This window comes from Felis catus, chromosome C2 (genome assembly GCF_018350175.1).
Source record: "Felis catus isolate Fca126 chromosome C2, F.catus_Fca126_mat1.0, whole genome shotgun sequence".
Classification (NCBI taxonomy): domain Eukaryota; kingdom Metazoa; phylum Chordata; class Mammalia; order Carnivora; family Felidae; genus Felis; species Felis catus.
Genome location: NC_058376.1, coordinates 148099177 through 148119987, shown reverse-complemented (window position 1 = coordinate 148119987; position 20811 = coordinate 148099177). Strand labels below are relative to the sequence as shown.

Genomic DNA, 20811 nt, shown 5'->3' with positions numbered 1-20811 from the left:
ATCTATTTTCGACTCCAGCTAGTATTGTTATTATTGTGATTCTAAATTCTGGTTCAGACATCTTGCTTGTATCTGTGTTGGTTAAATCCCTGTCTGTCGTTTCTTCATGCTCTTTCTTTTGGGGTGAATTCCTTCATTTTGTCATTTTGAAGGGAGAAAATGAATTAATGAGGTAGAAAAATTAAAATAAAAATGGGGCGCCTGGGTGGCACAGTCGGTTAAGCGTCCGACTTCAACCAGGTCACGATCTCATGGTCTGGGAGTTCGAGCCCCGCGTCAGGCTCTGGGCTGATGGCTCAGAGCCTGGAGCCTGTTTCCAATTCTGTGTCTCCCTCTCTCTCTGCCCCTCCCCCGTTCATGCTCTGTCTCTCTCTGTCCCAAAAATAAATAAACGTTGAAAAAAATTTTAAAAAAAATAAATAAATAAAAATATTAAAATTAAAAAAATGTTAAAATTAAAAAATTAAAAACACACACACACAAAAAACAAATAAATGATGCTAGATTCTAGGTGTGTTTTGTCTGGGTGTTGAAAGTGGTTTGACAGATTAGAGGGAAAAAAAGGGGCGGGGAGAAAAAAAAAAGAAATCATTTGAGAATTTGAAAAAATGAATACACTGAAGTAGACTACAATGAGATGATGGGAGTAAAATAGAATTTGAAAAAAATATGCACAAAAGTAAAGAATGAAGTAGAAAAAAATAAAGAAAAGTAATAAAAATTAAAAATAAATATGAATCTTTTCTTTTTCTGTATTCAAGAAAAAGAAACAAGAAAGAGAAAAAAAGATTAAAAAAAGAAAGAAAAAGAAAAGGAAATCGTTTGAAAATCTGAAAAAGTGAATACACTGTAGACTAAAATAAAATGATGGAAGTGAATAGAATTTGAAAAAAGTTACATAAAAGCAAAAAATATAGTAAAAAATTAAAGCAAAATACCTTTAATAGAAATTGAAAGTAAAAATGAAGTTTTTCTCTCTCATTCAAGAAAAAGAAAAGAAATGAAAAAGGGAAAAAAGAAAAAGAAAGAAAGAAAAAGGAAATCATTTGAAAATTTGAAAAGGTGAATACACTTAAGTAGACTAAAATAAAGTGATGGAAGTAAAATAGAATTTGAAAAAATTTACACAAAAGTAAAAAATATAGTAATAAAAATTAAAGAAAAATATTTTTAATGAAAATTGAAAATAAAAATGAGTTTTTCTCTTTCTGTATTCAAGATAAAGAAATGTAAAAGAAAAAGAAAGAAAGAAAGAAAGTTGAATAGATGGACCTGCTAACAGATTGCAGTAGGACTGAAATTGCTTCGTTTTCCCCTAGAAGTCAGTCTATGTAGTGCTTTAGAGTCCATAAATTAAGCAGGTGGTGAGACTTGTGTTGAAGAGCGAGGTTGGCGCAGTTGGGCGGGGCTCAGTGTAACAGCTCCGCTCTCCACTAGATGGTGCTGCTGGCCTACTGGGGCGGAGCGTGCGGTGCTCGTAGGTGCGCATGCGCATCTGCTGGAGCGGTTAAAATGGCGTCACCCGGCCACCCAGGCTGTTCTCCTGGGTCAGCAATCACGCACCCGTCCTCTGTCTTCAGCTTTCGTCCACTCCCCGCTCTTTCACTCTCCGTGACCAGGTCCCAGGCAGTACCTCTCTCCCGAGTTTTGTCTCAGATACGGCTGTTTCCCCCGGCCCTTTACTTCCGAAGGACTGTGGCTTTGACCTGTTCCGCCCCTCTGCGGGAGGGTCTCACCGACCAGTGGCCGAATGAGCAAGGGCCGAATGTCGGCCGCAGCCAGGAACGCTTGCTGGGCCCCGCTGCTGCCGGTGCCCTGAGACTGCGGCCAGGTGCCACCCGCCCCAGAAAAAGTTTGCGAGACGGTGTAGCAGCAGCGTTTCAGGGATTATGGAAAATCACAACATGCATCTGGCACCAGGCTTCACCCTTAAGGACCTTGTTCCAGCACCAGTGAATGTGGCCGCCTTCTGGGTTCTGCTGGGACCAGGTGGCTTCAACAGTCTCTACCAAATGTCCTTCCAGCAGTGGAACCGCTTTTCCCCGTGTGGCCCGAGAACCTCCCGGACCCCACTCTGTTCCTGGGGATTCGCCCTTCCCACCAGAGCACCGCCAGGTATGGAGCCGCGGAGTTGCAGCCTTTGCGCTCCCCTTGTTTACAGTCTTAATAGAATTAAACCCTCTCCTTTCTCCCTTTTTAGTTTAGTCCCTGCGGCTCTTCCCATTTTCAACTTTCTCTCCAGCTGCTTTTGGGGAGGGGTGCTTTTCCCGTATTCTCTCCCCCACCCCCCCGCCCCAGTCTCCGTCCTCTCTTGGCTCACAAAAGCACCTCCCTTCCTGCACCTTCTCGCTCCCCAAGTTCACTTCTCCGTGCCGTGTACATGAATTCTGTGGTTCAGGTTGTGCAGATTGTTGTGTTAATCCCCCAAGCAGTTTTCTAGGTGTGTAGGATGGTTTAGTGTTGGTCTGGCTGTATTTCATGGACAGGAGACACAAAAAACTTCCATGCTGTTCCGCCATCGTGGCTCCTCCCCAAGATATGATTTTTAAAGTTTCTTGTGTGTGTCTCCCCAGCATCATTTTCTGGAGGATCATTTATACCACAGACCCCGCATAACACCAAGGAACAAGGGCCTCACCTCCACATGTCCACGTGACTGACACAGGGCGTAACCAGGGAGGCTAGTGCATAAAGGCAAATCCAAAGGTGAATGCTTCTTGCACATTTGATTGCCTTATTCTAGTGAACATGCAGCCTGGGCTGCATATGCTATTACCCAGACTCCCTTGCAGCCCAGCAGGTCTCGGGATGCAAATTGGATGCCACAATTTGGATGCACTCATGGGACGGTTGGAGAGTGAGGTGGAGGACGTCTTCTTGCTCCTCTTGGCTATTTTCGGTCACCGGCTCTGTGGTGACTGAGGTGGCTGTGACAGTGGCAGCAGCTGCGACAGTGACCGTGGCATCCTGAGCCTCGGACCGGAGCTCAGCTTCTGGCTCCTGAATTCACAGCTCCAGTAGCAGCCTCCAAGGCTGTGCAGTTCCCTGAACTCTTCTTCCAGGCCCAGCCTGGATCCTGCTCCTCTCCTCCTCCCAAGGATTTGTTTTTTTTTTTTAACTTTTGACATAATTACAAATTCATAGTGGTTGCAAAGATAGTACGGGGAGGTCCTGTGTATTCTTCATCCAGTTTCCCCGAGTGGTTACATCTTCCTTAAGTATCGTACAATACCAAAACCACGAACTTAACACTGCCATACTGTACGTGCATGGTTCCATGTCACTTTGTCACGTGTAGGTCCCTTAAGTCCCACGGCAATCGATATACGAAACTGTTCCAGCACTACAAAGGTCTCCCTCCTGCTACCCCTAGGTAGTCACACCCACCCCTTTTATTCTCACCCACCCTAACCCCCCAGCAACCACAAACCTGTTCCCCATCTCTACCATTTTTGTCATTTTGAGAATGGTATCGAAATGGAATCACACAGTATGTAAACTGTGGAGACTGGCTTTTTTCACTCAGCCCAACGCCCCTGAGATCCATGCAGATTGTTGCTCTTAGCAATAGTCTGTTCCCTTTTTTAATTACTGTTCCTTTTTATTATTTAGTATCCCGTGGTGCAGAGGGACCACAGTTTGTTTACAGCTCACCCACTGAAGGACAGCTGGGTCATTTCTAGCTTGGGGCTAATACAATTAAAGCTACTCTAACATTCTCATGCAGAATTTTTTCCCTGGGGTAAATGCCCACGAGTGCAGTTTCATGGTGATATGTTTAATTTCCTAAGAAACCGCCAAGCTGTTCCCAGACTACATTTTACATTCCTATCAGCAATGCACGCGAGACAACCAGTTTCCCCGCATCTTTTCAGGCATTTGGCTTCGTCCCTACTTCTTACTGGAGCCGAGGCATGTGTGAGGCTTCCCTCCCACCAGTGCCTCTGGTTTCCACTCGGACAACAGGAGCAAGGGGCACAGGGATTATTAACCTGCCCCGCCTCACGCTTTCCATCAGTTGGAAGAAGGTAGTGTTGCCAAATATTTGTTCCACGAAATTCAAGTTGGAGTATTTTGTATTTTGTTTGCTACACCTTAGCCATCCTAGAAAAAGGCTGACCTAGCTGAACCTATGAAGTCTGATTGTGCAACATCCTGGCACAGGTTATTTCCATAGGATGTAAGCTCCCAGAAGGCAACTGCCCCTTTTCGTGCTTTTTATTCCCCAAGTCAGACAGAATTATCTCAAATTCTAAATTAGCTGTGTGGCTTCATGAGGTTTCCTTTGGGAGGAGAAATGAAAACTCCTTTATTTTTTCTTTTTTGTTAAATATAATTTATTGTCAAATTGGCTTCCATACAACACCCAGTGCTCATCCCAACAGGTGCCCTCCTCAATGCCCGTCACCCACTTTCCCCTCTCCCCCACCCCCCATCCACCCTCAGTTTGTTCTCAGAATTTAAGAGTCTCTTGTGGTTTGCCTCCTTCCCTCTCTGTAACTCCCCCCCGCCTTCTCCTCCCCGCTGGTCTTCTGCTGAGTTTCTCAGGATCCACATATGTGTGAAAACATACGGTATCTTTCTCTGCCTGACTTATTTCACTTAACATAATACCCTCCAGTTCCATCCACGTTGCTACAAATGGCCGGATTTCATTCTTACACCATATACAAAAGTAATGATGTACTTTCATCAAAATGGATGAAGGACCTGAACGTGAGACAGGAAAACTTTTTTTAAAGGCCCTGGAGTCCCACAGCCAGTATGGCTCCTGAAGGGAGCCGTCACAGGGCCTTTCCGCATGTGGGTGCAGCCTTGGTCTCTGCCCGTGGTGCTGACCAGGAGGGCCTGGTCAGACTGTCACCATCTTCAACCCGGGGACAGGGAGAGCAGGGCCGCACCCCCCGCGGGAGGAACAGCAGCGTGTCATTGCCTCCCTTCCACCCTCTCCCGCATCTGAAAAGGACTATGTGCGGGCCTGATGCTACCCCCCTGTCCTGGGAGGGGGAGGCCCTCACGAAGACACCCTCCATGGGGCCATACGTGCTGTTGGGAGACGCCTGGGGCAGAGGCAGGTGAACCTAGACTGCCTGACCACACAGGGGTGGCCGAGAGGGGCGGCCAGAGACTAGACAGTCAGGGGCTGAGGAGCACCCCTCCAGTGTCTGCTTTGCATCAGGTGTCCAGGTGTGCTCCCTTCCCAGCCTCGCACTGGCCTGCTGCCACCCCCCCCCCCCCACAGCCAGCAAGGTGACCTCAGAGCTGGCTCACGGGGTGCGGAGGGAGCCGCTGGTTATTGTGAAGGGCTTGTCGGAGGGGCTTCCTGAGCACCCCAGATCCCAGCTCTCACGCTGCCCTTCCCTTCCCCTGATCCTTTGATGGGCCGTGTTAAGATACAAATTTAAAACAAACAGTAATGACAAAATGTTAATACCCTTAATGTTAAATGCTCTCTTATGACTCTCATATACTAACAAGCAATTCTTGCCTACTAAATCTCCAATGTTTCAAAAAACCACAAATATGGGGCACCTGGGTGGCTCAGTCGGTTAAGTGTCCGACTTCGGCTCAGGTCACGATCTTGCGGTTTGTGAGTTTGGGCCCCACGTCGGGCTCTGTGCTGACAGCTTGGAGCCTGGATGGAGGCTGCTTCAGATTCTGTGTCCTCCTCTCTGCCCCTCTGCCGCTTGCACAGGTTCTCTCAATCTCTCTCTCAAAAATAAACATTAAAAAAATTTTTTTAACTGCAAATATGGGGATGATGGAAATAATCTACATCTTGCAAGGGCGTGGGGGTACAAAGAAATATGTATGAGTGAAACTCACGGAACTCTACACTGAAGATTTTTGCACTTCAACTACGTGGCAATGGGAAAGAATGAAATATGGCCCTTTGTAGCAACGTGGATAGAACTGGAGAGTGAAATAAGCCATACAGAGAAAGACAGATACCATATGGTTTCACTCCTATGTGGATCCTGAGAAACTTAACAGAAACCCGTGGGGGAGGGGAAGGGGAAAAAAAAAAAAAAAGAGGTTAGAGTGGGAGAGAGCCAAAGCATAAGAGACTCTTAAAAACTGAGAACAGGGGCGCCTGGGTGGCGCAGTCGGTTAAGCATCCGACTTCAGCCAGGTCACGATCTCGCGGTCCGGGAGTTCGAGCCCCGCGTCGGGCTCTGGGCTGATGGCTCAGAGCCTGGAGCCTGTTTCCGATTCTGTGTCTCCCTCTCTCTCTGCCCACCCCCCCCCCCCCCGTTCATGCCCTGTCTCTCTCTGTCCCAAAAATAAATAAACGTTGAAAAAAAAATTTTTTTTAAAAACTGAGAACAAACTGAGGGCTGATGGGGGGTGGGAGGGTGATGGGTATTGAGGAGGGCATCTTTTGGGATGAGCACTGGGTGTTGTATGGGAACCAATTTGACAATAAATTTCATATATTAAAAAAAAGATCTATGCACTTCACTGTAAATTAAACATCAATGAAAGAAATATGTTAAAAACAAAAAGAAGAAGCAAAAGAAAAAACAGTGCTGTCGAAGGGCCTGGGCTGGGCTGTTGGGCACATAGGTCCAGGTTCGTGGCAGGTAATAGATGCTGTGATCTGGGGAAAGGGTATCCATTTTTTTGTGAGTCCATCCAATAGAATGGTCTACAGCCAACCAGAATCTTGTTTTCAGAGAATAACTTTCAGTGACATGGTGAAGTGTTCATGTTATAATGTTAAGAGAAAAAAAAACCCAGAGTTATAAATTTGTGAAAAGCCATTTGGACACAGGCAGAAATCCATCATTTCACTGAAACAGTGAACCATTCATGGCGCCTCTTCTACATCATGATCCACGCACATAAACACCCACACAGAGCCGCTAGCCTGTGGGCAACCCCGGGCAGAAGCAGAGTATCAGGCCATGACGGGGGCACGGCTGGGGTTTGGGGGATGCGGCAGGCCCTAATTACCAAGGAGCTGGAGGAGACACACACTGAATTTTCCAGAAGAGTTGCCCCTTGAGCCAAGGTTTTGTTTCTTTTTAGTTAAGGTATAATGTACGTAAAGTATATAAAGTGCACGAATCTCAAGTGTAAGCTGATGACTGCTTACACGGATAATCGCTGTGTGACCACCGCCCAGCTCGACATTCCCAACCTCCCCAGTTCCCTTGTGTCCATCTGTCTTTACCCTTCCCAGTAGCGATTCGGACTTCTGCTGCCATAGATCTTTCTTCTTCTGGCACTTCATGGAAATGGAATCGCACAACATTTATTCTTTCACTCAACATTGTATCTGTAAGATTTACACTGCTGCGTATACCCAGATTTCTTTTCTTTTTTTTTTTTTTTTTTTAATTGCTGTGTCCTTGGCATGAATCTACCTGTTGATAAAACTCTGGGTTTAACTTCTGGCTGTGTAGAGCCGTGAAGATTTTATACATGTCTTTTTGATGACATAAGTACTCGTTTCTCTTGGGTATACTTAGCAGTGGAGTTGCCAAGATACAGGGTAACGATGTGTTCAGCTTTAGTGAAAACCCACCAAATGGTTTCCAAATAATTGGGTCATTTTACCTCCACGCCGGCGGTGTCTGAAACTTCCAAATGAACTGAATCTTTCTGTGTGGATGAACGTGGCAGCTAGAGAAGGTGGCATATGGAGGCTACAGTTAGGGACAAAGATACTCTGGGTAAGAGGAATGTCAGAGAGGCACAGGTGGCCGTGAGAATGTGCCACTTTATTTTTTTTTTCTTTTTATTATTATTTTTTTTTAACATTTATTTATTTTTGAGACAGAGAGAGACAGAGCATGAATGGGGGGAGGGCCAGAGAGAGAGGGAGACACAGAATCTGAAGCAGGCTCCAGGCTCTGAGCTGTCAGCACAGAGCCTGATGCGGGGCTCGAACTCACGGACCGTGAGATCGTGACCTGAGCGAAGTCGGACGCTCAACCGACTGAGCCACCCAGGCGCCCCGAGAATGTGCCACTTTAGATCTCTTACTCTGAACCCACCACCAACTGGCACCGAGGCCATGCTTCCCACAGCAGCCCTCAGCCAGTGACCAGGCTACTCATCTAATTCACTTTGGCTCCAGAACTCCTGATCGGCTTGGTGCGACAATCTGAGAACTGAGCTACAGCCTGGGACTCTACCTCCTGGACCCCCTTTCTGTCCCTCCCAGGAGTCAGACTTGCAACAGGTTCTCTTCTCTCAGGACACAGTTGATCTTAGCTGTTTCCACGGAAGCCAGACAAAGGTGGAATGTCAGGTGTGCTATTTGGCAAAACTGCTCACAGTAAAACTGACGTCTGACAGATAAGCTACATCTGCACTGGAAGGGCTGTGAATGAACTAAAATATCTGGTGGGACGCCAGAGCTGGGGGCTCCCCTGAGTGCAATGGCTTTAGAATCCGGGATGTTCCTTGAGGGCCCTGGGAACTAGGACCGTTGTTTGAAAGAGAATGGCTCCTATGGGGCTTCTAAGCCAGTGGCCCCAACTACTGACATGGGTCTTGCCCCGTCACCCTCGAGCAGGGACTTGCGGAACAGGGCGAGGATGGCCCCGGGGCTGGCGTGAGGGCTCCTCCTGCAGAAGAAAAGTGCTCTACGCTCTCCTGCTGAACGTCCTGTCCTGTGTCCTTCTAAGGGGACCTGATGCCAAGTGTGGTCTGTTGTGGTCTTGGGAGTCCTCTTCAGCCTAAGAAAACCCCCTGGTGGACACTGCTCTTGCTCACCACAGCCCTGTCCCTCCCGCTTCCAGCCTCGTTGCCCCACTTAGCCGGAAATGCGATATCCGTCCAGCGATCAAGAGGAAATCCAACCAGCCTGTCTCATGTCACAGTCCTCGGCGCTTTCCCATCACCACGTCTCCTCGGGTGACAGCTGGGGTTAAAGAGCATGTGGGTACCAACTAACAGCCCCCTTCCTGCTGTCCAAAAAAAAAAGACTGGACCAAGATGTTTATAATCATTTAATGAATGTTCCACACACACCTTCACTGTGCTACAGGCAAATTTCATGATGACGGAAGCTGATGAACCACCCACCCAAGCAACCACGTGATCTACTACTCACAGTTTCCAAACACCTGGAGATCAACCAGAAAGATTCCGTAGGGAACGGCACGATTACTCGGCCAGAGGCTCCTTAGGGTTCTTACTTTCCTTCTTCCTTCTCCTCCCGCTAAGGACCTTCTCCACGGTCTGGATGCTCAGGATGGGAGAAGGGGGCTGGGAGGGTCCCATCGTACCAGGGCAAAGAGGACTGTGGACCCCACACTCTGGATGTGGTAAGATGACGTGGGGGCACAAGCCTGGGGCAGGCCTGCTCAATAAATAAACAATTCCCAGAAGCCACCACACGGGGCTAGTGGGCCCAGGGCCACTGAGCTGGAGGAGCCACGCCCCCACCCAGGCCTGGCCACGGCACGCTCGCTACGTGTTGCACACCAGCACATCTGCAAAGGGTCCCAGGAGGATCTTGTTGAAGATGCAGCGGACCCACACCAAGTAGGTAGTGAAAGGCTTGATGTTCTCGGTGAAGGTGTGGTTCTGCAGGGCCAGGATGTAAGGCACATAGGTGTTCTCGCCCTGCTCCTGGAGCCACACCTCGTACTTCACCTCCCTCACCTTCAGGTACTTGAGGTTCCACGGGATCTGCCAGGACACGGTGAGGCGCGCCTCGGAGGCGCCCTGCACTGACGCCTGGCACCGCGCATCCCGGACTTTCCCTGGGTAGAGGCCGACAGTCCACTTCTGCTTCCGTGGCCCCGGCCGGCCCTTTACCATGCGCCGTATGGTCTGGATGAGGGATGGGATGTCCACCTTGGTGTCCTGGTAGATTCGGAAGAGCCACTCGGGGTTCCGGCAACAGAGATGCCGCGGGACCTCGCGGCTTTGCAGGATACGGGCCTGCTCCGCCCGGTCTAGGTGAGCGATGCCCCCCTGGTCCCAGGGCCGTTCAGGGTGCGTGACTGTGTTCTCTGGCATCATGTTCCGCCAGGCTACGTACTGGAGGTCCATGCCAGGCAGCGTGGCCAGCGTCTTATAGGGCGTATAGTGGTCGGGATTGACAGCGTATGGGAAAAGCTCGACCACAGTGGCCCCACGGGGCAGGAAGAGGGCAGTGACCAGCTGGGCCCCGTGCATGCTGACCAGCATGGAGGCGTTGCTGACCAGCCGCACGACATCTGCAAAGGCGTGGTCCTCCAGGGACACCGTCACCGTCTTCATCTGGAACTCCTGGGCCAGTGCCAGCAGCAGCTCTGCCTCGTTCAGGATGAGTCTGTTCTGGGTACGGCTGAAGACCAGAATGTAGTCTTCGCCTAGGGGAGCCCCTGCCCGGCTCACGTTCAGCTTTTCCATCATGAACCGTGCGAACTGCCGGATCTCGTTGCCCGAGACCAGGACGTTAGCCTTCGGGCCCTGGGGCTGGACGAAGCCATACTGGTACCACGTGGTGACCTTGGAGAGACCCACGAAGGCATGGGAGAAGCACAGCAGCCGGCCCAGGGTCTTGAGCTGTGCCCGCAGGAGTGGCTGCTTCGGGCTGAGGAGCTTGTAGAGCTCAAAGTGTGCGCCCTCGCTCCAGCCCTCCATGAAGAAGAGCCGGGCCTCGTGGGCCAGGCCCGGGAACTGCCTCAGGGTGTAGAAGAGAGGCAGCAGGTCGTCGTGGAAGACGTGCATGAGGTTGTCGGGGTTGAACCGGTTGGCGAGGAGCGCCACGTCGGGCACGAACACGGGCTTCGGCATGAAGCGCAGGGCGGCGGCCGGCAGCTCCACGAAGTTGAAGTACTGGGTGTTGTGGTCCTCCACGGTGGACAGGTCGAGCAGGGCCGGCTGGAAGCGCCGGGAGCCCAGGTTGGGCAGCATGACGGACGCGTTGCCGTGGAAGAAGATGAACTCCTCGGCCTCGCTGGAGTAACACAGCCACTCGAAGCGGCAGAGGCGGTCAGTGTGCGTGCGGCCCGTGCACACCATGTGTGTGCCGCCCTCCATCAGGGTCTGCAGCGCCCTGGGGTAGTCGATCCTCAGCGCGGGGCCCGGCTCTGGGGCCTGGCGGCCGAGGGCCAGCTCCTCCTCCAGAGCGGCCGCATGCTCACGCAGCCGCACGTGCTTCCACAGGACCGCTGCCAGCACGGACACCAGGAGGGCGTTGAACACCGCCGACAGGTGCATCCTAATGCCACCACGGGGCCCTAGTGACAGGACAGCCCCCGGGGAGTGCCACAGGCCTGGCGGGCTCGACCCATCTCTGCGGGCACGCTGACGGTCGGCAAAAGCCTGCGGGAGACAAGGAAAAGGGAAAGGTGTCGGCACGGTCTGTCTGCGGTCACCTTAGGCTCCTGCGGCGTGTCGGGCACTGTGCCTGCCACAACGCTGGATTCTCTTTTTGTTTTGAGAGTGAGCGTGTATGCGGGCACCGATCAGGGGAGGGGCAGAGGGGGAGAGAGAGAGTCTTAAGCAGACTCCAAGTTCAGCGTGGAGCCCCACCCGGGGCTGGATCTCACGACCCTGAGGTCATGACCCGAGCCAAAGTCAAGAGGCGGGCGCTTCACGGAATGAGCCACCCGGGCACCCCGGCACTGGATTCTTGAACCATCTTGCGCGTTCGAAGGTGTGGTAGATTAGACGGCTGTTCCAAATATTCACTGCCTCCCTTCCCCTCTGCCTCCACAGGGGTGTATACACCCCCGCATCTTGACTTTGGGCTTGACCGCATAACTTGCTTTGGCCAATGAAGTATTAGCAGAGAAGGCATAATCGGAGCCTTGAAAAGAGCGTGTGTGGCTGGCCTCGCCCTCTTTACACCTATGACATTGCCGTGAGGGGAACGTGTTCAGCCTAACCTCCGGTCCCAGGAGGAGTGGCACGCGTGTGGAGCAGTGCTGCTCCGGCCAAGCCGGTAGTGTAGCTCACCTGACCCCCAGGTTCAGAACCAAGATCATCAGAACCACCGGTCAATGCAGCGACGTCTGAGCTGGGTAAGTGCTTACTGTTGTCCATCACGGAATCCTGCGGCTGTTTATTGTGAAGCACCACTGTGGCCACAGCTAACCAGAGGACCTGTGATGAGAGGCCACGGGGAAAATCCCGGGTAGGGACCTGGCATTGCTGGACTTTTCCTTACGTGGGACTGAAGGCCTGTGAGTGTCGCTGCCAGGCTGTACCCCAGGACCCCAGTATGCCCCTTCTTAGGACACACAGCAGGTGCACCTGCGGGATACGGGGGACCCTCTGCTCGTTTAAAGCTCCCATTTGGAAATCATGCCTTTCAGAGTCCCATGAAAGGACGGGTAGGTTTGTGCCCCCTCCGTGGTCCAGTAATAGAACTGTGTCTGCACGTCACCACTGACACCCCGACAAAGAGGACTGGCTGGGCTACACCACCTGCTCCGTTTTTCTGCGCTCTGGGGAAGGGTGACAGTTGCTGTGAAGCCCAGGACGGCTCAGACTGACAGATCTCACGCTCAGGCCTCACAGGAGGAGCACGTGTAACACCTGATGCCTACACGGCACTGCGCTGGGGAGGGACGGAGCTGCCCCTTGATTCCCTTGGGGCTAGCTTTGGCCTCTTGGTGTCCTGCAACTTCCCTCTCCCTGCGATCACAAAGATCAAAGTGCAGTCCTGCTCAGAAAGAGACAGTGGCTTAGGCTGGGTTCCCTCAGAACTGCAATCAGGGATAAGGGTTGGAGTCAAAATAGTTTGAGAAATTATCCCAAGAAACCTGTGTAGGAGAGTAGGGAATGAAGAGGGACAAGGAGTGAAGCCAACAGAGGGCGCATCGATGAGCCCGTCACTACTCTGCGAAAGCCGGGCTACTCGTCTACCAACTCCTACCCAGCATCAGTTGACGGTCATTCCTGGGGACACTGTCTCTTCCAGCCTACCCTCATCTAAGGGTTGAGCACGCACACATTCGTACGTATGCACATTATATTCCCCACCAAAACATTTCACAAAGAATTACTCTGACTAGCTATAATGTACTCCAATGTTTCCTTTTCCAGCCCGATATTCTATTGTTTTAAAAGGTGCGGGGAGGGGGTGTGGGTGTTCACCTTAATTGATTTTACAGCCTAACAGGGTCGGCAATTTGCTGTTTAAAAAATACTGGTCTAGACCACAAATTCTCAAACCTGGCTGGCTGTCGACATCCCCAGAGGCACTCACTAAAACTGTATATTCCCAGGCACAGACCCTGGAGGTTCTGATTCAGTAACAGGTCTGGAGTATGGCTCAGGCATCTTTTCTTTTTCCTGTCTTCTGGCAGATTATTTGAATTACATTTTTATCTATCTATACTGTTTTTGAGTGTATTTCTTGGTACAGATTCTCTAGTGTTGTTCTAGGCATCACACTATTGACATGCAACTTCGCACAGTCTACTAGTATTGACATTTTACATCTCGACTAAGTAAAGAGACCTTATCTCTGTTGGGCTCTTTTACCCTTCTCCCTTGCAATCATCTTCAACATTTCCTCTACAGACATTAAAATCCACATCAGACAGTATTACAAATTTGGTTTCAACTGTCAAATGTCATTTTCTCGAGAGGGAAAGGAAAGCCTATTACATTTACACATATTTTTATTCTTTCCATTCTTTCTTTGTCCCAGGTTTTCTTTGGTTATCATTTCTTTTCTTTGGAGAACCTCCTTTCATTACCATTGTAGGGAAGTTTGCTGAGAACAAATTCTTAGTTTTCCCTCAAGTGACAATGTCTTGATTTTACCTTCATTCCTAAAGAATATTTTCACTGGGACAGAACTCTGGGGTGACAGTTCTCTCTGCACTCTGGCCTCCAGATTTCTGATGAGAAATCCACTGCCCCTAAACTGCCATTCCCCTGGACATAATGCATCCTTCCTCTCATGTGGCTCTGAAGAGTCTGGTTTTCAGAAGCCTGATGATTATCAGGTGTCCTGGTGCGGGTTTCTTTGGGTTTACCCTGTTAGGGCTTCATTCACTCTTGAATCTGTAGGTTTGTATCTCTCACCAAATTTGGGAAATTATCAGCCATTGTTTCTCTGATACTTTTTCAGCCTCCAGGTACATGAATGTTAAATATTATGTATATATAATTGTAAATATTTATTATATATAATTATAAATATTATGTGTGTGTGTGTGTGTGTGTGTGTCTTTTTAGGTCTCTAAGGCTCTCTTCAATTTTTTTCCAGTCTATTTTCTCTCTGTGGTGTAAATTGGATAATTTCCATTGTTTTCATGTTCACTGATTTTTTTTCTTCTGTCATATCCATTCTCCTCTTGAGCCATTCCAGTGATTTTTTACATTTTGGTTACTACACTCTTCGGTTCTCAAATCTCCATTTTGTTCTTTATATGTTTCCTTTCTTTGCTGAGACTTAGCCTGGGCATTTGGGGTATAATGTTATGATACTCTGGAGCTTATGTTAAACCTTCTATTTTAGCAGGTTTTTGCAAGAACCATGCTAGTGAGGGAAGGAAGAACACGGAGTCTCTACCGTTGGATGAGAGGAAATCCACGCTCCCCGTGTGGCCTCCACCAACAGCACCCTGGCAGGGAGAGTGAGAGACACAGCAGCATGGAGTAGGAAATCTCAGCTCCTCAGCTGGCCTCTACTGACACCCAGGGGGTACCTCATCATCACTGGGTGGGGGTCGAAGTCTAGGCTCCAGTGACACCTCAAGGGACTGTCGTGGTGGGGGGACATCTTGTTACCTCTGGGTGGTGGTAAAGGTCCAGGTTCTCATCCAGACCCATCGGGGGAGGGTAGGTTGGGGTGCTGAAGGTGGGGGTGGGTACCTGGTTGGTTACCACAAAGCAAGGATGGATGTCTAAGCTGTCCATTCAGCCTTTACTAGAACCAGGAGGGAGGGGAGAAGCAATTTTCCTTGGTGTTTTGCAGGAATAGGGTGTTACTCTCCAAAAGGTTTGTTTTGTTAGGCTGTTCCTTTTCCAGTCCTTTGACGAGAGAGAGCGAGCGAGCTTTCCTTGGGGCTTTTTCTGGTCGATGCTCACTGGCACTTCTGGGTTGTGGGCTTCTTTGGCACCCAGTCTGGGATACATAGGCGGCAAATAGAAAATCCAAGGAACTCAGTACTGTGTTCTTCTTTCCACCTTTCAGTCTTCTGATGTTTTATACACAATGTCCTGTAGTTTTAGCTGTATTAGTGGATGGGTAGGGATAAATGTGTCTACTCTGTTTTGACCAGCACCCAAAGTCTCATTGGTATCTGCTTTTTTACTAAGCTCCCAGGTGATTCTGGGGGGTACAACCACATTTGAGAAACACCAAGTGGCTCTTAACCAAAGAACTAGGCCATGAATCCCAAGAGCCCCCAAAGTCTTAATGTATTCCAGCCTCAGTTCAAAATTAAGTCCAAAGTCTCATCACCATGGGATATGGTGAACTAGGGCTTCCTGGAGCCTTTGAGTACCTAGTGGTTTGCAGACCCTCATCCTTGGGGGCCGAGGGTGGTGGTAGGCAACAAGGACACGAGGCCAGGGTCGTGGGCCCCCACTTACCTCCACACAAAACCAAGCACCTTTAATTTCATATATTTAGAGGTACTCTAGGGGGTTGAATAATGTCTAAATTCAGGTCTACCCAGAACCTCAGAATGTGATATTATTTGGAAAACGGGTCTTTACACACACAATTATTTAAGGATCTTGAGATGAGATCATAATGGATTAGGGTGGGCCCTAAATCTAATGAAAGTGTCCCCAGTGACAGAAAGTGACAGAAAACACAGAGGAACGGAGCAGGCAGCCACGTAAAAACAAAGACAAGCGATTGGAATCATGTAGCTATAAACCAAAGACCACCCAGGACCACCAGGAGCCACCAGAAGCCAAAAAGGGGCTCTCTCCTTGAGTTTTTTTTTTTTTAATGTTTTATTTATTTTTTGAGAAAGAGAGAGACAGAGTGCGAGCAGGGGAGGAGCAGAGAGAGGAGACACAGAATCGGAAGCAGGGCCCAGGCTCTGAGCGCTTAGCACGGAGCCCCACACAGGGCTCGAACCCACAAACTGGGAGACCATGACCTAAGCCATAGCTAGACACTTAATCGACTGAGTCACCCAAGTGCCCCTACTTCCTCGAGCTTTCAGAGGGAACACGGTCCTATCAATACCTTCATTTTAGACTGTTGGCCTCCAGAACTGTGGGAGAATAAATTTCTGTCACTGTAAGCCAAGTTTCTGGTAAATTTGTTACAGCAGCACTTGGAAACTCATACGAGTACCACAAAAATTTATTTAAAAAGCGGAGTTCTGGGGGGCCTGGGTGGCTCAGTTCGTTAACGTCCGACTCTTGATCTCCGCTCAGGTCATGACCTCATGTTCCAGGAGATCGAGCCCTGTGTTGGGCTCTGCGCTGGCAACACGGAGCCTGCTTGGGATTCTCAGTCTCCCTCTCTCTCTCTCTCTGCCCCTCTCCAACTCATGCACGTGCTCTCTATCTCAAAATAAATAAATACACTTAAAAAAAAAAGAATAAAAACAGGGCTCTTTGTTCTTAGGAAGGCATTCCACTGTTATTATTAATTTTTTTAAGTTTACTTTGGAAGAGACAGAGAGGCGTGAGTCGGAGAGGGCAGACGGGACAGAGACAGAATCCCAAGCAGGCTCCACACTGCCAGCACAGAGCCTGATGAGGGGCTTGAACCCACAAAGCTGCGAGATCATGCCCTGAGCTGAAACCAAGAGGTGGACGCTGAACCGACTGAGCCACCCAGGCGCCCCAGGAATTCCACCGTCGTTCAGGTGAACTACTGAGCGAGTCCTCCTCACCTTAGAGAAGTGCCCCGAATCATCCAGCAACTCTGCGACACGGCAGGATTAAAAATGGAGGCATCCTGAACTCCTGGCGAGTGCTGCCTCCTGAAGGCTGGGGAGAGCGGCAGGTCACGTGCAGGCCTGGCCACGCAGCTTCTGAGTTCAGGGTCCAGCGAAGGCAGGTGGCTCCCCGCACAGCCCAGTCCGTCCACTGCTCCACCCAGCTGCCACCCGCTAGGGCCAGGCCAGGTCTGATGTGGATGAGCCGCTCTTCACCCCCTTGGGCACGGCTCTGCTAGGGAGGGCAGGCCCGTTCCATCCCTTGCAGCCTCCCTCCCCCTCCCTGAGGAAAGTCCTCTGGAGTTCTCACCTTGCCAGAGCAGCCACACCTTCTGCTAACCCTCCCCGACAGGGGGGCAGGGAAGGTGCAGGGGGGGTGCGGGGGACAGGTAGCACACCTCGGTCTCAGGGCACCGACCGCACCAAGAAGTCTGACCAATTGGTCTGCTCTGTTGGAGACCCCTGATCTCAGGAATTATCACATCACACCCTACACCAACCTGGCTCTGAGTTCCTGCCGCATTACCGGTGGTCGGTGGCTCCCAGAGGAGGATGTGTGCTGTCCAGGCAAGTTTAAGGCTAAAAAGCCAGACAGACTGGGGTTCAAACCCCAGCTCCGTGACTTTACGGCATGGCCTTTCTGAAGTCAGGTTCCCGGTCACCAAGAGCGAGAGCCCAGCACCCACCTCACAGGGTTGTGGAGAAGGTCAGAAATGGTGTATTCGTTGAACCTCATGAATACTGATAGCTGACTGCTTGTCATGTACAAAAACAGCAATTTCACGCAATTAGGGTCAACCTAATAAGTGTCTAGCAGAGGGGAAAAGGGAAAAAATTGAGGCACCAGATGGTTAATAAAGGGCCACAGGGATGCACAATGAAGTTTGGCATTTTAAAACATTTTGGACACACTTGGCTGCCTTCATCTGACTCGAAGCAAAAGATGATTGGTGCTGAGGCGGGAACTGTCACTTTTCATTACAGTCATTTGAAACAAAGGATTTTAAATCTAAGAGGATTCCTCCCACAGATGGGGACTGAGATAGGACATGCTGTCCTCTGTTGGCATCTTGGGCCAGAGTCCGTCACCAACTCTCTACTTGGGCTTCCAAGTCTAGTGCATTAATAAAGGACAGAGGGGGCACTATTTCCACCCAGGATCCATGCTCCTTTCCTCTTCCTACTAAAACCCCAGGTTTGTTCAGAAAGCCACCCCTCCCCCTGATACCCAGGAGGTGCAGAGGAAGCCAAGACCTACCTCCCACCTCCAGAGGGCTGATCAGCAGAGAACAAGCCTCTGGGGCCAGTTACTGGCCCAGCATAGCATGCTACCTGAGTAGAACCAAGTAGAACGGAGGGAAGGAGTCACATTCCATGTTCCCACCCACTGGACACAAAAGAAGGTGCTGTCCCATGGCCGCTGCCTGCCATCTGCTGACCAGCCTGAGAACAAGGATGGCATGATGGAGGAGAGACAGGAAGGACCCTAGTGACATCTCAGAGCCCTATAACTTGGACTTCCTGCTGTGAACTTTCCTTATTATGGAAGCTGGTTTGGGTTGGGGTTTTGGTTCCTCTAAACTAAGAATAATTCAACTTTGTTGTTGTGCATGTTGTGTGGAGCAAACACATGGGGGTCTGACCTGTGCCTTCTGTTTCTGAGCTGTGCTCTAACCTAGTGGGGCTATTTGGTATCAGTTTCCCCATGACCCTTCTAACTTGGGTAAACAAAGCCCTCCAAGAAACTCTTGTATTAGAAATTAGAAACTATGGGGCACCTGGGTGGCTCAGTCGGTTAAACATCTGACTTTGGCTCAGGTCATGGTCCTGCAGTTTGTGAGTCTGAGCCCCACGTTAGTCTCTGTGCTGCCAGCTCAGAGCCTGGAACGTGCCTTGGATTCTGTGTCTCCCTCTCTCTCAAAAATGAGTAAACATTAAAAACTTTTTTCTAAAAAAGAAAAATCAGCAAAGGCCAGAATGTCAATGGCCTTGGTGCTAGGTCAAGAAATCTGAACTCTATCCTATAGGCAATGGGGAGCTACTGTAAGTCTTTGAGCAGAGTAGCCCAGAGATGGGGGAGAACAGAGGTAGAAAACCCAATGACAAGTTCCCAGCCTCAGTGTCCCTCCACTCAGTGTGCGAGAGGCAAGCCTAGGAGTTAGAATGGGGTGCCTGGAGGGGGAGCTTGGCATGAACGGAGTACAAAGAGCGTGTTCCTTATGGCAGTTCAAGTCCCGAAGTCTGCAGATGACTAACTTTAAGCAAATTCCTGTGGATTTGAACGCTGTGGATTTAAAGCTACTTCCTTAACAAAGCTCCCACTCATTCAATCCCATTGGGCCTTCTTGGTCTGTAAGGAAGAAGGCAAAGTCACAGCTATCCTGAGAGCCCGCAAACTTCATGTCCTTCATGCAGGTCTTCAAGGCTTTTGTGGAACAAAGGCAGAGAACTTCTGGTCCAGCCCCAGAGTGACAGAGAGGACACAAGCCGCTGCCTTCTTAGCTGGGTTTTGCCTGTGCTCCGGTCAGCCCTTTTAATCTCCAGGAGAGGATCTCTGCAAGCCCAGAACCCTACGGCCAAGAAATCTGCTTAAACGTCAATGTTTCCCTGTCTTTTCAAACTTAAGTACCCACCAATAAAGAAGAGAAACTCTTTAATGCTCCATACTCAACTGTAAAGTCCAGTATCCCCTTCTTCCAAGAATCCCCTATTCGTCATGATTCTCTTTACAATGTCTACCCCCAAGATTGAAGGATTTCATCAACCTTTACCTCCTGAAGTTGGTATTTTATATCTGCATCTGCATATGTAGAATCATACTGCTGCATATACTTTTTCAAAAACATGTGCCCCCTCCTGGAAATTCCCTACCCAGCCCCACCAGCTAAGAACTACTTTGCTATTAGGCTGAATCACATTAAGTTGCTGGTACTTGACCAATTCTGACCAGTGTCCCTGGTTCTTCTGTGGGAACCAACTATCCTAACCACATGGACAGTGTCCATACCACTGGACGGACAGTTCCGAGGCTGCTCAGAAGAGAAAACCTGTGTCCTCACATGCCCATAGCAGGAGTTCTGACATCTCTCTAGGGGGTAAGAAGAGAAAAAAAGGACACAGAAAGAGCCAGGGGGAGGGAGAGTTAATTCATCCATAATGTCAGGAAAGGGAAAGAACTGAGAAAGGAAAGGAAGGGACAAAAAAGGGCTTAAGAAGGGAATGCAGAGGCCGATGAGCAGGGTGTCTCACTGGGGAGCTGGAGAGGTGGCCCTGAGGGCCTCAGCTCAGATCTGGGTCAGGGAACTGAAGAGGGACTCAGGCTGGCACAACAGGAGGGATGTGAGCAGAACAGCTGGGGGTGGGGGTGGGGCGGCAGGAGTGCACTCACACGCAGGCAGCTCCTAGTTCTGACCAGCGGGAGAGCCTGGGAGCAGTGACGGCACAGCTGGCACTCAGGTGGCACTCAGGTATTGATTCCTAGTATCATCCTCTACTAAGGAACCAGGGCTCTGTGAAAAATAACTGCGTCCAGGGCTGGGGCAGGGAAAGTACAAGATGAGCTTGGAATATCTCGTAGTGCCAGAATGTAAGGAAGTTCTCAAAAAATGATGAGGACATATCAAAAAGGCACAAGGAGGCCCCAGCGGCTAGATCTGGGACAATGTAACAAAAAGCAATAGGTATTGGGGCGCCTGGGTGGCACAGTCGGTTAAGCGTCCGACTACGGCTCAGGTCATGATCTCGCAGTCTGTGAGTCCGAGCCCCGCATCGGGCTCTGTGCTGACGGCTCAGAGCCTGGAGCCTGCTTTGGATTCTGTGTCGCCCTCTCTCTCTGCCCCTCCCCCACTCATGCTCTGTCTCTCTCTCTACATATATCAAAAATAAACATTAAAAAAAATTTTTTTAAAGCAATAGGAATGGATTAGAACCCAGAGAACACAGTAAGTATGCAAGAGTCAATACTGATACGAATACACAATTGAGTAAATAA

At 49.8% G+C, this 20811-nt stretch overlaps 2 protein-coding genes across 12 annotated transcripts in view; one reads left to right on the top strand and one right to left on the bottom strand.

Annotated features, from left to right (window-relative positions):
• Nucleotides 1–19491, top strand: part of GASK1A (golgi associated kinase 1A) — an 85293-nt gene extending 65802 nt beyond the window's left edge. Inside the window, exons 8-11 of one of the 6 annotated variants that reach the window (XR_006585618.1) lie at nucleotides 2025–2115; nucleotides 14429–14614; nucleotides 16540–16748; nucleotides 19236–19491. The gene's annotated coding sequence lies outside the window, so the exon portion shown is untranslated. Of the gene's footprint in view, nucleotides 1–2024; nucleotides 2116–14428; nucleotides 14615–16539 lie in introns of all 6 variants that reach the window. The other 5 variants (XR_006585615.1, XR_006585619.1, XR_006585616.1 and 2 more) reach the window with 5 other exon arrangements.
• Nucleotides 8951–20811, bottom strand: part of POMGNT2 (protein O-linked mannose N-acetylglucosaminyltransferase 2 (beta 1,4-)) — a 49343-nt gene continuing 37482 nt past the window's right edge. For 4 of the 6 annotated variants that reach the window (XM_045037744.1, XM_045037745.1, XM_045037746.1 and 1 more), the window contains one exon: nucleotides 8951–11274. In XM_045037744.1, the coding sequence (XP_044893679.1) occupies nucleotides 9427–11169 (1743 nt within the window). In that variant the 5' untranslated portion in view covers nucleotides 11170–11274 and the 3' untranslated portion in view covers nucleotides 8951–9426. Of the gene's footprint in view, nucleotides 11275–11910; nucleotides 12058–16775; nucleotides 16915–20811 lie in introns of those variants that run through there. The other 2 variants (XM_023260654.2, XM_003992200.5) reach the window with 2 other exon arrangements.